General features: G+C 43.0%; 1 protein-coding gene across 3 annotated transcripts in view; it reads left to right on the top strand.

Moving 5' to 3' along the window:
* Positions 1 to 15,282, top strand: part of unc5a (unc-5 netrin receptor A) — a 150,871-nt gene that overhangs the window by 98,047 nt on the left and 37,542 nt on the right. For 2 of the 3 annotated variants that reach the window (XM_006781627.3, XM_006781626.3), the window contains exons 3-6: positions 7,131 to 7,274; positions 8,918 to 9,021; positions 10,261 to 10,441; positions 14,599 to 14,766. In XM_006781627.3, coding sequence (XP_006781690.2) covers positions 7,131 to 7,274; positions 8,918 to 9,021; positions 10,261 to 10,441; positions 14,599 to 14,766 — 597 coding nt within the window. The remainder of the gene's footprint in view (positions 1 to 7,130; positions 7,275 to 8,917; positions 9,022 to 10,260; positions 10,442 to 14,598; positions 14,767 to 15,282) is intronic. The other variant, XM_006781628.3, reaches the window with a different exon arrangement.

The following is a 15,282-nucleotide window of genomic DNA, read 5'->3' as shown; positions in this document are numbered from 1 at the left end:
AAAAAATGTTATGACTTGAACCGTGGATTTGCAAAATCATTAAACTAATTATCCGGAAATATTATCCTCATAAATGAAGGTAACCTTCAGATAACAATTATATTACTTATTTATTCATGTTTTTATTTATTGTCAAATGATTCATTGCTTAGATTAAAAATCATGTTAAAGGAAAATATGCTAAGAAGGAGAGAGGGACCTAAGAGAGACCACTTAATAACACAAGTAGATTTTTTTTCCCAGGCATCTTTCTTTCATCCTGCGTCCTGTACTCTTCCCCCTCTGCTGTCAGATTTCCACGTGAGTCTCCTTGGAGTGGCATTGGACTCAACCTGGCCGGATTGATTGGAGCACTACCTGCTTGCCTGTTTGTCAGCCATGAATAATCTGTAACGACATTCAGAGCATCAGCAGGGGCCTTGCAGCATGCATTCATTGTGAAAAATGGACAGCTCAATCAAAAGAAGCTCTTGAAAAGCTGGTCATAACCGGAGGCAGAGCCTTGACCCAGAACACTGTCCCACTGACTTGAGTCGCAACCTCGCCAACATCCCTGAATGGAAGGTCCTAGTGTATTCCTTGTGAACCAAGCTCCCCGCTTCCTTATCCCGTCCCCCAGCTGTTCCCGTCTCTCCTGCTCTTTAATAGAATCATGCTTTATTCAGAAGGCCACGTTATCCTTGTCAGGAGAGGCACGCTTATGGCGCCACCTGCCATTTTCAGCTCTCGTCGTCACCTAACGTGGCCCACTCATCACTGGGCTGCTTTACATGATAATGGAAGTTTGAAGACTGGATGAGGCAGTTGTGCCCTTGGTTCAGTGACATGGGGTTGCAGCTGTAAATACTGTATAGGTTGGTAGGTGACTGTGCTTTTGGATTGATTTTGACAGGCTGTTTAGTGAGCTCCAAAGTTGTCTTTTTTGCCAGCCTAGCTTGATGTCTGGACTTCTTTCATGTAGGAGAGGTAAATTGGCCGGCGGAAGAGCACATTGTTGGTTTCGTAAAAGGAAGCTTTGGACACTTGTGGTGCCGTTGATGACACTGATGCCATTTGGTACAAAGAAGAACCACAGGAGGAAATAAAACCCTTAGAGTATGGCTTTGACTGGTTGCCGGGATGTGCAGACAGTGCATTCTTAAAAGCGTTCATCTGTGGTGCCTCCCATCAACCATTGTGAACTCTCTCCCTTGAAATGGTGCATTCCCCTGATGTAGAGTCACCCAACCCTAATCCTCCTATATCCACTGATGAATCCCACCCACACACACTGTAGGGATGCTGCCTAATTGAATTTCCTTGGTCACAATGAGCGCACACTCAGGACCTGCAAGTTCCAGTCCTTGCCTTTGATAAGCAAATGACCCCTATGGAATTGAGGTCAGAGACTGCGAAAACAAGAGTGAGGGAGAGAAAAATAAAGTCCTGCACTCAGACAAGCCCAATATCGACTCACCCGGGATTGAGTCCAATGATGTTTACCCTGTGTGTGTTGAGCCCCTGTTGGCTCAGGGGGAGATTCATCCTACCCACACACACGCAGAGAAAGATGTCTGTGCTCTCACAGTGTGACCCCGTCCCTTTTGTTCATCGTTACACTCCTTGCACATTTGAATGGAGTGCATGTGTAAATAATCTTGTCTTCGTCGCAGATTAAAATAAAAACACAATACAGTAATTCTGGATGTGCCTGTGTGTGTGTGTGTGTGTGTGTGTGTGTGTGTGTGTGTGTGTGTGTGTGTGTGTGTGCCAGTGGATCTAGTAATAGCTTGTATTGTACTCTGTTGCCTGAAGACTCCATCATACAATAGTAAGGTCAGTTTATTCATGAACTGAACCACTCTGCATTTGCTTTGGTCTTTTTTATTTCTTCCATTTCATTTTTTTTAATTCAGGCTTTCTCAAGGCAGAGCCATGTGTGTTTTTTGTTTGGGGTTGGGGTTTTTTGTTAGGTTTATCTCCGGGTCTCCGAGCCCGTGGCCTTGATACTTTTCCCAATCCTCCTTTTTGGATAAAAGCATCCTCTCTCTCTCTCTCTCTCTGCTTTACACAAAGATTGTTGATTACCATAATTGTTTGTGTTCAGGTAAACGAAATCACGGGGAAATAAGGATGCAATTTTCTTTGGGAAATTGGATAATTTTCAAAATCCAATTTGTCTCCTCATATTTTTATGTTTAAGTTTGATTTGGGCACTAAAATCTCTTCAAACACTGCTAACTGTCTCTTTGAGACTTGAGTTAACACTGTGCACCTTCACCAGCTCAGAAGCAGCAGCAGCAGTATGATTTGCTGACTTTTTTCCCCTCTGGGTTTTGCCTCACTGGCAGCATTACATTGCCCTATTAAATTATTTTAAATTGAGTTTGTAAGCACCCTGTGTGTGTGACTCTGCTAAAAAGGGTACAGTACTCTTCCCTGCATGTATTTCAGGTAAATCTACAAATGCACATATGATTATTTTACAGTTATGTGTTTAAATTTGAATTTAAATAATTACCAAGGAACAACACTTTGCTATCAAAGATGCTCTGATTGGGTCGGTTTAGTGTTTAATAATTCAAGTTTGCTAAAATTAACGTTAGAATTTATTCAGGTGGCACAAGTCAGCCTGTTTTCAGGATCACTTGACAAAAATCCAAGCAGGATATTGTCATTTAGGCTTTCTAAGAACGAGCTAGACTTCTGGTAGACCAGGCTCCATTTGCACGCCTTAAAAAAATGCGGCTCATCATGCAGAAAATATCTTGTGAGTCCTTTTAAAGTAGTACAAGTAGTGAAACGATTTGTGAATGCATCAAGCAGAAGATTAGCAGAATTCAAATTTTATGTGAAGCCAAAAGTTTAAGATGAAGAGCTATCTGTACTTCTTTTTTATATCGATCTATTGATCAATCGATAGAGATAAAGATAAATATAGATAGAAAAATATAGATAGATAGATAGATATCAAAACTGTTATTTTTTTAAAGTAATGGATATAGATAAATTGCTCGGTTACAGATGCCAGACACATGACATCTGTCCATACGATAGTCAAACTCGTCCCATACTTTGCAAGCATGTCTGGAGTCACTGCTGTTGTTAAGCTACCTACTGGCAACCACGTGGATCTCACGAATCCCCCCTTTCTGACAATATGTGTTTCGATCGTTACTAGTGAACATCCATGGAAATAAAGCACGTTGAAGTCGGATGAGTCTTTATGATGATACACCCTGTATATGTTAGTGCACCTTTCTACTACTGGGTCGGACCCCCTTTTGCCTTTAGCACTGGCTTAATTCTTCGTGGCATAGATTCAACAAGGTGCTGGATTTGTCAGCTGTGAATCTCCCAAAGGTGCTCTAATGACTTGGAGGTGTGGAGGCTGTTGCAGTACAGTGATCTCATTGTCATGTTCAAGAAACCAGTTTGAGATGATTTGAGCATTGTGACAGCTTCGTGCTAAGTTGGAGCTAAGGGGGCCAAAGTGTGCCAAGAAATGGTCCCCAGAACAATTACTCCACAAGTGCAAACCTGAAACTCGATACAAGGCAGGATGGATCCATGTTTTCATGTTATGAGAAATTCTGTCCCTACCAACTCATCGGATCACACAGTGCTTTTCCAGTTTTGTTGATCCGGTGTGACTCGGTTTCCTGTTCTTAGCTAACAGGAGTGGACCCCAGTGTGGTCTTCAGCTGCTGTAGCCCATCTGCTTCAAGGTTCAACATGGTGTGGATTCATTCTCTTCTGCATGATTTGGTTTGTAACAAGTGGTTGCCTTAGTTACTGTTAGCTTCTTATAACCTTGTGTGGCCGTTCTCCTCCAACCAATAAGATATCATTTCTCTAAATCTTTGCAGGGAAAATCCCAGTAGATTCCTAAATGCAATGAGTTGCTGCCATGTGATTGGCTGATAACAAGCATTTGAACAGGTACACCTAATGATGTGCCCTGTGAGTGCATATGCTTTTTCTTTGTTTCTGCAGCTTTAAAGCTTGTCAGGCGGGTAGTTGGTGTGAAAAGTGATATTAATTACCACAGGAGAGGACTCCACTGCCGGTGGCATTTGTGTTCATGTTTTATTTTTCTGTTTTTCCCAGTCCAATTTATTCCCATGCAGTGTTACAATAGTGAAGTGTACTTTCCAGAAATTGTATTCAAATGTGGCCTAGTAAGTTATCCCACTGCTCTACAAAAATGTAGAAAGGATCCAGCACTGGATTCACACTGTGTCAATCACATAATCACCCTTTAAATTTTTCTCACTCATTTCACTGAGGTTTGGGATGTGAGCTCATTTAGAAAATGGGCTGCAGATCAAACCAAAGGCTGCAGGAATCGTGCCATGTTTTAATTATCATTTAACAGGAATGTTAAGTGCACACTTTCAGGCTGGGAAGTGTAAATTTCCTCTTTTCCGTTCCTAACACCTTGAAGGCGGCGAGCATACTATTATAAATCAATATTAATATAATTGAGTCATAAATGTGGCGGTGCTTCACTTTCAGAAGGACGGCTTTCTAGGAATCAATAATGTAGTTTCTCCGTCAGTCGTCTCTGAGTCATTTTCATAAAGTTTTGTTTTACTCATAGCTGTGTTGATCGAGCAGACTTTGGGGAAAACAACAATAAATAGCTGCCTGTCCGATCGTTATAAACTGCTGTAAAATTACAGACGCGTTTTGTCCTCAAAGTGATGAGATTATTTTGTCCTACTTATTAATTGGAGTGAAATTGGACAGAGTGACTCACAGCAGTGTTACTGGAAGGTGTCAGACACAGAAAGCAGGTAATTATGGAGACAGGAAAAGATAAGGAAACAGAATGCAATTACCCTGGCAAGCAGAGCTTCAAATTGCTCTTCTTAGGATTTCTCACCTCAGGTTGCTATTGTTCATGCTTTGCATCTCCATACTGATCTTTATTCCTTTCACCCCCTAGCTCAAAGAAGGAGGAAGGTTTGCATTAATCAAACGAATTGCTACTGTAATTTGAGCCATACCGAGCACTGAATATCACTTTATACCAAATTTCAAATTCATGTATTTAAATATATTTTTCTAGCTTGCGCGCATAAACTGCTCGCTGTGAGCTCAGTGTAGGTCAGGACGATCAGATGTTTCTGTACAGATTCCTCAAAATAAACGTTCGTTTAATGTTCAGGTTTTAGTGCATGCTTTACATTAAATTTTTTTCCCCCAGTTTTTGCTCTGCAGCAGGTACTCACCCATATATAATGTGCGTTTCAAAGATTTTATTACTTACATGCACAAAAGAACAAGTACACACTTGCTGTGTACACCAGCAAAAATAAAATGTGCAACTTCTCCCTCTCAAAGCGCTTTCTGGCATACAAGATAGAATTTGCACATTACTGCAAAAGTAAATTTCCCCATGCCGCTTATTTGCAGAACGAAGGAGGGTTTCTTATGCTCCATTTGTTCATGCTCTGCAGTGCCCATTTTGTTACTTTAGCCATTTCTTTAGCTTTTAGGTGCTCTCTCAGCCTGCGCCGAACACTCTTGCTGCACACACGGAGAACAAACACACATACTTAATAGAGGTAGTGGACCTTCAGAAAGAGCACGAGAAAGAATAAACGAGGATTTCTCAATCCAGTCTCGTGTTGGAATTGAGTCTAACTTTTTTTGACAGTCTCTGGCAGGCTTTGTAAAAAGGCAGTGTAAACATAAGAGGATCACTTACTCTACTTTTTAAATTAACTGCGAGCGAGCATGTTGGTGAAATGTTGCACACAGCACGAGGTGTTGTTGATGCTCGGAGTGGTGCTTCGGGGCTGGATTCACTGCACATGGACTCACATTTACTGTGATCACATATAGCAAAAAATCTGCCGCATTTAGACACTAATACATGGCGGTCTGCCAGTGACCCTCACAGCTACTTATCACTCTGTGTGGCCTCCGGCGGTGGAGCCCGTCCTCCTCCTCTCGCCGACAGCTCGTGTCATCATCGGGCCAGCCTGGGCTCGTGCAGAGTCATGTGCAGTACGCCTCAAATTATTTAGCAAAAAAATAATCCCAATTTATGCTTTGCTGGTTTGCTCGGATACTCTTTGCTGTGAAGTCGTGATGGCGTAATGGAGCACTCCTCACTTCAGTCGGGTTCAGTCTGGAGCTGGAAATGATTGTCACCGACAAATCAAGAGTATGTCAGAGTGCTTTTGTGTGAATGGAAGTTAGAAAGTGGCTTTCCATTGAAATCTGAATATAGTGCACTTTGTATGCGGCTCCTGTTAGTCTCCAGGATGTGTCCTCTGCGACTCTAAAATGTGTTCGTATGAACGCCTCTCTCCAAAAGACAACAAAGAGAACAGATAAGATGGGGTGGGAGGGAGAAAGCTGGAAGCTCAAGGAAAACACGGCAGTCTCTTTATCAGGGCGAAGACAAAGTAAGGCACATGGTAGGGATCAAGGTCGCAGCTCAATATATAAGAAATACCCATGGATTACAAGTCCCAAGTAGAAGGTCAAAAGAAAATGAAATGAAAGATTGCTTCTCAAATATAAAAAAAAAGAAAAGATACGACTCTAACAACGCTGTGTTGTTTGGACGGTTTAGCGGGTTGGATTTTGTCGCAATTTTTCTTTGTTTAAAGAAGGCTTCTGTTTACATTCCTCTAGAAAAGCAATAAAGCCACTTTTGCCCCGTGTTCCAGCGGCGTCACTTATATCAACACGGTTGCGGGGAAATGCTGAACTCGTCCCTCCTCCTGGATTTAATAATAGAGACGTGGGTTATGTTGAGTATTTTTGTTTGTCGAGTGCTTGTTTAGCACTTCCTTGTTCCTTCCTAACTGTTGCTGTATTCATGCCCTCCAAATTACACCAAGGATAGCTGTGAGGCTCTCTTCTCATTTTCCGCAGTTAACAAGCACTCTGTTTATATATGATTATAGTTCTCTGCTTGTTTATTCTTTCTCTCCTTTTTCTAAATTACTTTGCTGGTTTAGTTCAAGGTACAAAATGCACTTAAGGTATCAGTTCAGCTCATTTGTTTTTGTTCTTTTTAAATTTTTTTCCTTTGAGAAGTATTTCTGGCCTCTTAGCTCGTTGCTGCTGTCAAAGCCGGGCTTGTCCCGCGTCTAACATTTTGACTCTTCTGGGTTTTTGCTCTCCAGCGCTGCCAGTCATGCAGGTGACAATCGAAATAACCAGGCAGCAGGTGGAGAAGATCTTCGGACTTGATGAGTACTGGTGTCAGTGCGTCGCCTGGAGCACCACCGGAACCCAGAAGAGCCAGAAAGCATACATCAGGATTGCTTGTGAGTGCACTGTCAAATGAGCACTGCATCATTACAAATCCAAAGTCTGCTGCCTAACAAGGTGCTTGTGTATTGTATGTCGGCATGTAATAAGAGAATATTGTGTTTTCACCTTGGGTGGTTGGGAGGGGGAGACTAACTTTCATTTAACAATTAGCCCAGAGAACATTATGATCTGTTGCACCACAGTGCACTACTGTGATTACAGTTTAGTTAAATCATCTTCCTGTGATGATACTTGTGAGAAGAAAACAGCCAACCCTGGCAGGAAGAACCCCAGAATAATGTATCTGCTCGAGGAAGGTCTTAAAAAAGAAAAGGGTGAAGCTCTAAATTTGAGTATTCATGAGCATATTTTCTGCTGGATACAGTATATCAGAAATGATCCCTATGAAAGTAACTGAAATAAAAACAGATTTGAAATTTATTGCTGTGCAGCAATCATAAATCTGTCTGGGGAACGCAGACACATCCCTCGCCGCAGCCTCAAAAGCTTTATTAGAAGAAGCCATTTTACATTTGAGTATTTTAAAACATTCCGCCTATTAATTCCCACATAAATATGTATTATTCCAGACAGAGCCAAACACGGCACCGTCTCCAAACCACCAGACGTTTTGAAAACACACATTCATTATCCATCCGTGTGTGAGAGCTCAGCAAAGTCAGTTAGATGTAAGATAAGGACACGCACATGCTTGAATAACGATGCATAACCAGGCGATCGCATCGGCGAGGTTCCCACGCACGCGCCTGTTTGCTCGCGTAGGTTCGAGCCTTCCAACACTGTTACATCTCAAGTCTCCTCCAGTCCAAATTTATCAGCTTTAATTAAATCGAATGTCGTCAGTTTCTCCCTGCCTCTCTTAATGTTTTCTCTCAGTGTGATTGGTCGGGACAGGCTCAACATCTGTTTAAAGGAATTCTCACAGCTGCACCCTCAGCCTCTTACAACACAATAACACATTGCTTCGCTCCGAGTTGAAACCCGGGGTGAGCACATCAAATTTGTGCCAGTCCCGCCAGCTATCGGCGGCCTGTCTGGCTCATCTGATACAAATGGATCTACATTTATTTCCCCCGCAAGAAATGGCTGTTCCCAGTTTTTACCTGTGTAATTCACAGCTGGGGCTTACAGACAAATATATACTAGGACTTTGTGCAACAGTAAGTATTCAATGAGACGTAATGTGAAGCCCCATGCAGTCATCCAGGCTTGCAGGAGCTCTTGTCCAGGCGCCTCAGGGCTTTGTTTTCGTGTGGCTGCTCCAAGCCGTCATACAGATGGAAGCTGGAGGCTGGCGGATGCCGGGGAGAGGAGAGTGGGTGGGAGTGAGGGGTAATGCAATTGCTTTTGCTTGATGCCGGGCCCCTCTGGCAGCAGACAAGCATCTCTGAACCAGCCAGGCAGCCTGTAATAAGCAACATGGTTGGTGCCACCGATCCCAGTGTGGCTTAGGGGCCAACTAGAGTGCAACATGCTCGGCGAGGCCACTGGCGGACATTTCAAGAGCTGCAAATTTAGACACATCACCAGGCCAAGTTATTTGCAGAGAGAAGTGTTTCTTTCAAATCTTTGCAAGCTTTCACATCCTAATTGGTTGTTTCTCTACTTTTTTTTTTCTTCTTTTTTTTCCTGTAAGACCTGAGAAAGAACTTTGAGGAGGAGCCGCAGGGTAAAGAGGTGGCATTGGACCAGGAGGTGTTGCTGCGCTGCCATCCCCCCGAGGGAGTGCCACAAGCCGAGGTGAGACACGGATAGGGGAGATATTTATAGGCCAGAATCTGCCATCCATTTACCCTTTCCTCACCGAGGGGACAAAGACCGCAGAGTAGCTCAAGATCAGCTCCCTGGCATATTCCACCAGGGGAACAGACAACCCTGTTCGGATAAATTACACCTCTAATTATTTGCCCTTATTGATTTATTATCTCTCTTACATCTCTGGGAAGCTGTATATCACGTCATCTCGTCACATCACTCAGCATTGGCTTGGAGGCTTCACTCCCCATTTGGCATCTCTAAAGGCCTATGCATAATTAATGGATCTATTTGCCTCACTCTTTCCTTATCTCATTCGGTGTATCTCTCTCGCCTCTCCATGCACTGTATCTCTTGTTCTGCTCAAGTCACACTCGCTCTCTCTCTCTCTGTTTCACCGTGCCGTGCGTGTGTTTAGAGGACCAGACCGGGGCCAGCTGTTTCACCTCATTCGCTGCATCCTCCCGGTCCCAGATAGGCACTAACTGCTCTAATAACAGCACAAGAGGAGCTCAGGCCAGCCGCTCAGACAGCCCAGAGACCAGAAACCGCAGACTAGCCAATCGCAGATCGACAGCGTAGGGACAGTTTGCAGAGAAATAGGAAGGAAGGTGCCAGCCGCAGTTCAACAGAAAAGAACATCAGAGTAGAAGTCACGACGGGGGGAAAACGGGGATGGTGCACCAGAGGAAGAAGGCCCAATTATATGCGGTATCACAACTGGCAGTAATACCAACAACAATGCTGCCGCACTGTTGCTCCTCTCGAGACAGAACAAGGTCAAGTGAGAGCAAGAAAACAAGAAAGCCAATCTGAGAGAACACCAAAAAAGAAATAACATCAGTTTTGGCTTCTTGCAAGAGGGCCCGGAAACTTACACAAAGCACGATCAGTCGTGTTCGCGGACAGCTACAGAGACGTCCAGCAGCTACAAAATAAAAGCTGCAATCTTCCCCCACAAGAAGCGAATAAATATTCAAATCAGCAGGGCGTTAAATAAATTGTATCTCAGTACCACACCAGGCCGCGTCTGGTCATCTTTTGTCTGTGCGATTGCATCAGAAAAGAAGTACCTCGCTGCTTCCCCTCTACACACATACACCCGTCGACATAGAAGTCTCTCATCCACATCATGTCTGGCCACTGTCTTGAGCTGTATGGGGTGGTGGTGAGCTGCTGTCTGTCGAGTTGCAGTGAATTTTGACCGCTGAAATCTGTTTTCAGGTGGAGTGGCAGAGAAACGAGGATGTGATCGACCCAGCGAGTGACCCCAATTTTGTCATCACGCCCGACCATAATCTCGTCATCAAAAAAGCCCGGCTGGCCGACACCGGCAACTACACGTGCGTGGCCAAAAACATCGTCGCTCGCCGCAAAAGCAGCTCTGCCGCAATCCTTGTCTATGGTAGGTGACGACTTCTTTCAGCAGATGTCAAAACTGTGCACAGAGACTAGTGCCGGGGTCCGGGCTCGATTGAGCTTCCAAATATACAAACGCAGAAAACGGCTCGGATGAATCCTTTTAAGCTTGCACGCCGCTTCCCTTGTCCCACATTAACCTTTGCATGCTGCTGCACGGAAGATGTGTGGGCGCAAGTCTCCCGTCAGCTCTTCATACTGTTACATTCAGAGTTTACAGTGTAGTTTTTTATTATTACACTGTGTTTCACATATTTGACATATGGTGACAAATTGCATACGTCAGCTCTGTTTTTCAGCAGCGCAAGAATTACTCTTTCATAAATCACTACATAAAGAGAGAGTGGTGTATCTGCACATTAATTACCACAACTTAAAATGTTACTGGCAGCCATTCTGCCAAAGCTGGCAGTCTCTGATGTCGAGGCTGCCATCTTCCTCCTCCTCTGTAGTGGATCCAGTATGAGAAGAGAAATTGAATTAACAGCAAACTGTAAATAATGACTTGGCTTGATAAGCAGACTGGCCTTTATTAAAATGCAGAGAAACAGCATATTTACTATCACAGAGGGTTCCACGGCTACTGGCACTACAAAAGTTTTGAATACATTACAGCCTGGCGTAATTCTCAGCTCCACGCGAACAGAAGATGGAAATCATGAGGGAACGATTGATGAAAACAACATTGAGAATAATAAATGGATAATGTGACACAATGCCTGACACGGGGTGTGTTTTTTGGTTTTTTTTCAGTTAAGGCTGCCAGAGAAAGATGATACTGTGATGCACTGTAGGGGCAGAGCAACAGGTCTTGTTTATTATCTGACACATCAGCTCAGAAAACACAGTGCATGTCACAAATAAGAGGCACTACCTGTTCATTTTCTATATTTAAATCTTTCTTGTTTTTTGATACCTGTGTAATATTGTAATAGGAAGTTATATAGATTAGGTTTACAAATAAATTCCACAGAATGGGCAACTTGGGATGTGCGGTGGGGTTTTTAAAGCCTTTGAATTTGCTGTTTGACCGTTCAACCAAAAAGTGAAATGTGCCAAACATGGTAACAGCTCCATGAGAGGTGCCGTTGCAGTTCAAATAAAGCGATATCAAAAATAAAAGGCGGTAAATAGATAAATACTCATAAATTAAGTAGTGAAAGATAGACGATGATGGCAATAGTGATCGCTAAACATAATCCACTGGCTCATAATAATGCAAAATGAGGACTCTATTCAGTCCTGTGGAAAAACTAAGTACACCCTTAATGCTGTTATAGGGTAATTAGCAGCCAGGTGCTGCTAATCAAATGCACTTAATTAAAGGACCATCAGCAAGTGTGAGCGCCTCAATAAAAGCAGAACCTCTGACAGTTTGCTGGTCTAGAACATACAGGTGTGTTAACACAGTCTTCCTGGGAGTGGACGTCCCAATAAATTCAGCCCAAGGTCAGATTGTGTAATGAGAAGAGAGAAAAACTTCTTTTTTTTAAATTCAAGAGCTATATATCAGATTCTGCAGTCAGTATAATTAAAGAAAGACTGGGAAAAAGGGTCATAAAAGTGAAAAAGAGTATGGCAGCACAACGAAACCACAAGACCTCTGCAACAATGTTCTTTAGATCAAAGATGTTTGGTCATAATGCACAACACCACATATGGTGAAAAGCAAACACAGGTTATCAGCACAAATACCTCCTACCAGCTGTTGAGCATGGTGGTGGAGGGGTAATGTTTTGGACTTGCTTTACAGCCACAGGACCTGAAACCCGTGCAGTCATTGAGTCAACCAGGAACTTCTCTTTATACCAAAATAATATATACAGGCCATCTGTCTGACAGCTAAAGCTTGGCCTGAATTAGATCATGGCACGGGACAATGATCCAGAGGAGAGCTGCAAGTCTATAACATGTAGGCAAGACTGATGAAGTCATACAGAAAACGATTATGTAAAGTTATTGCTGCTAAAGATGTTTCAGCGACTGAATCATTGGGTGTACTTAGTTTTTCACAGGAATTCATGGAGTCCTTTGAATATGTATCTTTTCATATGACTTTATATCTTATCATGAAATTATGTTAAGATGAATAGTTGTATAATGTAAAATTGCTGTATGGTGGAAAAATACATCTTTCTTACTGTGGAAAAATAACATTTGTCTCAACAGAAAACTATGAGGACTTTAAAAAGATGCGGAAGATGCCCGTCTGTATAAATCCTCATTGAATTTTGGCTTTTAGGATGAAATCCCATTAAGAAAACATGATCTGAATGTGGTTTTAGAGTCTTTGTGCATCAATTTAGGTGAATTCGAGTGAGAGAAAAAGTGTTTGCGTGATTTTAGTTAATGAACATAATCATCAAATCAATATTTAACAATAAAAGCATAATAAACAGTAAGTGAGCCAAGTGTGTTTCAGATCTTTGTCAAAAAGCTTTCGTTTTATTAGGTTAATTCTCTCTTCTTTTTTGTAATTCAACAAACCCAAAGGGGGTCCGAGCGTTACGGCTTTAAATGCAGCTGCAAATTGAGTCGTGCATTTTCACACAAAAAATGTGTTAATTTGGAGCATGCAGTCAGAACACATTATCATACATTCCTCTAAGCCTCCAGCATGAAACTAAAGAAGCACAATTATTCCTAATTGATTAGCTTGTTGTTAAAAGATGTAAAGAAGTAATCTAGGGATGAATTAACTGTGAAGGCACGACCATACGCACTCTTTCTTTTGTTTGCCTTTCTTGTGTTGTCAAACAATGATTTCCACTCAAAGACCCAGAAAGTTGGGAGCAAATTGCTGAGTTGCTTGCATGTGCAATTTTATTTGTTTCCATCACACTGTTTGCTTGATGTCGTTTATTACTGTTGCAGCACTGGTTTAGGATCATAGAGGGTTTTTAGCTAAACAAAAAGAAACTCTAGCTGCTTTTCACTTGAGTTGCTCTGAGTTCAAGAGAAAAAAATCAGTTGGCTGAAGGTACCACAGTCTACTGTGCTAGTTAATCTAGCTATATGTAGCAAGTCATAATAACTGCTACTTTTCAAAGGGTTCAACAGGGGGCCAGAGATGCATTTTAACAAGGCCTGGCTGGTGTGACTGCACTCTGTTCTAAGAGGTAATCAGGGGCCGAGTTGCCTGGCAATTTACCTCGCCGTGGCGGGCAATCAATCGCAAAGAGAGGGCAAGGAAATGATTCAGCCACGACGAGCAGAGGAGAGTGTTAGGGGGAAATTAGGAAGGGAGTATGTACAGAGAGAGAACGACAGTGCTGTTCAAGTCAATAAATCAGGAATGTCTGAGGAAACACGGTAGATACAGGATGATTTGATGTAATCGCCTGGCATGATTGAGAGACATAGTACCAATTAAGTGGCAATGGATGGTTAAAGTTTGCTCCGACAAGTGGCCGTAATAACAGAAATTCAGAGTTTTTTGAGTTTCACATCTTAAAAAAATAACAAAAGAGGAATGAATTATACAGTGGTGGTCTCTCCAATTCAAAGATAAGCCTACTTGATTTCGTTGAATGATATGTTGTGGTGTGAAATCAGTGGCGGACGTGTGAAGGACGGAGTCCGAATTTGCGGAACAACCGTGATGCATTTATATCTCAGCAGTGTGTTTGCAGTTCCCAGGAGTAGACGTTGTTGTTGGTTTTGTTGCTTTTACGCATGTATGACTGTGACAGTGTGGTTTTAAATTGAATGGCTTTACAATTATGTTATTATATCCTCGTATTATCTCTGTGAAATTCAGGGGGGGAGACTCTGATATGTAACGTGCCCGTGAGTTACTTCGCAGCAGCTGTGCCTTCCTCAGAGGGGAAACCGGGAAAGCGCCGTCAGATTTTTCTGCTCCCTGTTGAAGCCATTTTGTTTCCACTGCAGTTCGTGTAACTCCAGCTCAGACACAGGAAGCGACCCTTTTGCTCTCGCGCTTCCGTTTGTTCACTTTGCAAAGAGTGTAACAGCAGTCTTGATTATTCTAGTGCAGCGCTCCTATTTTTCCTTAGTGCATGTCGGGTAATCCTGGCTGCTCTGTCCCTTCATTCATCCATCCCTCCCTCCCTCACAACCTTCCTTCCCCTTTACCTCACCCCTCCATATCCCCCCCCTCCTCCCTTGGCACTGGTCTGACAGTCAACGGTGGCTGGTCCACGTGGACCACCTGGTCGTCCTGCAGTGCCGTGTGTGGGCGTGGCTGGCAGAAGAGGAGTCGGAGCTGCACCAACCCCACGCCACTGAATGGAGGCACATCCTGTGAGGGGCAGAACGTCCAGAAAAGTGCCTGTGTGGCCACCTGTCCAGGTAACTCCCAGGCAACCCTGTTTGTCCTGTGGCGCTTGGCTTCCTGTGGCTTCCTTTTTGCATTTTTTTGCATCTAGAAGTCATCACTTCATCTTTATTTTGGCTGCTTTTTTTTGTACCAACACTAACAGTCTATTTTTTTTTTTCTTAGATGTCAGGCTTTATTGCTTCCTGCAGTTAGACCGCTTACACCGCAACGTCAGAGCCTATTAGTCTGCACAGTAAGGCTTCATGCTAAAAGTGATTTATTATTATCGCACTTTGTTCACATACCTCTTTATCTTTTGCACTGTATGCAGACACCGCTTTTCTTTCAGAGACCCGTCTGCTTAAGGAGACACGGTTACAGCCACGTTATTTTGTCACCATTGTTTGCTGCTCAAATTATGTAGTAAATACGGGCACTAAAAAGCTGAATTATGTCGGCCTTTGTGCGATGTTTGCGTGCGAGGAGTTGAGGGCGTTTCATTTGCTTGCCCATCCTCCCTCGTGAGAGCATCGGAGAGGCAGAGAGTG

The sequence above is a fragment of the Neolamprologus brichardi genome, chromosome 2 (assembly GCF_056152115.1).
Source record: "Neolamprologus brichardi isolate AB-2024 chromosome 2, ASM5615211v1, whole genome shotgun sequence".
Taxonomy (NCBI): Eukaryota; Metazoa; Chordata; class Actinopteri; order Cichliformes; family Cichlidae; genus Neolamprologus; species Neolamprologus brichardi.
Note: the sequence above shows the minus strand (reverse complement) of the source record. Positions and strands in the feature narration are given on the sequence as shown.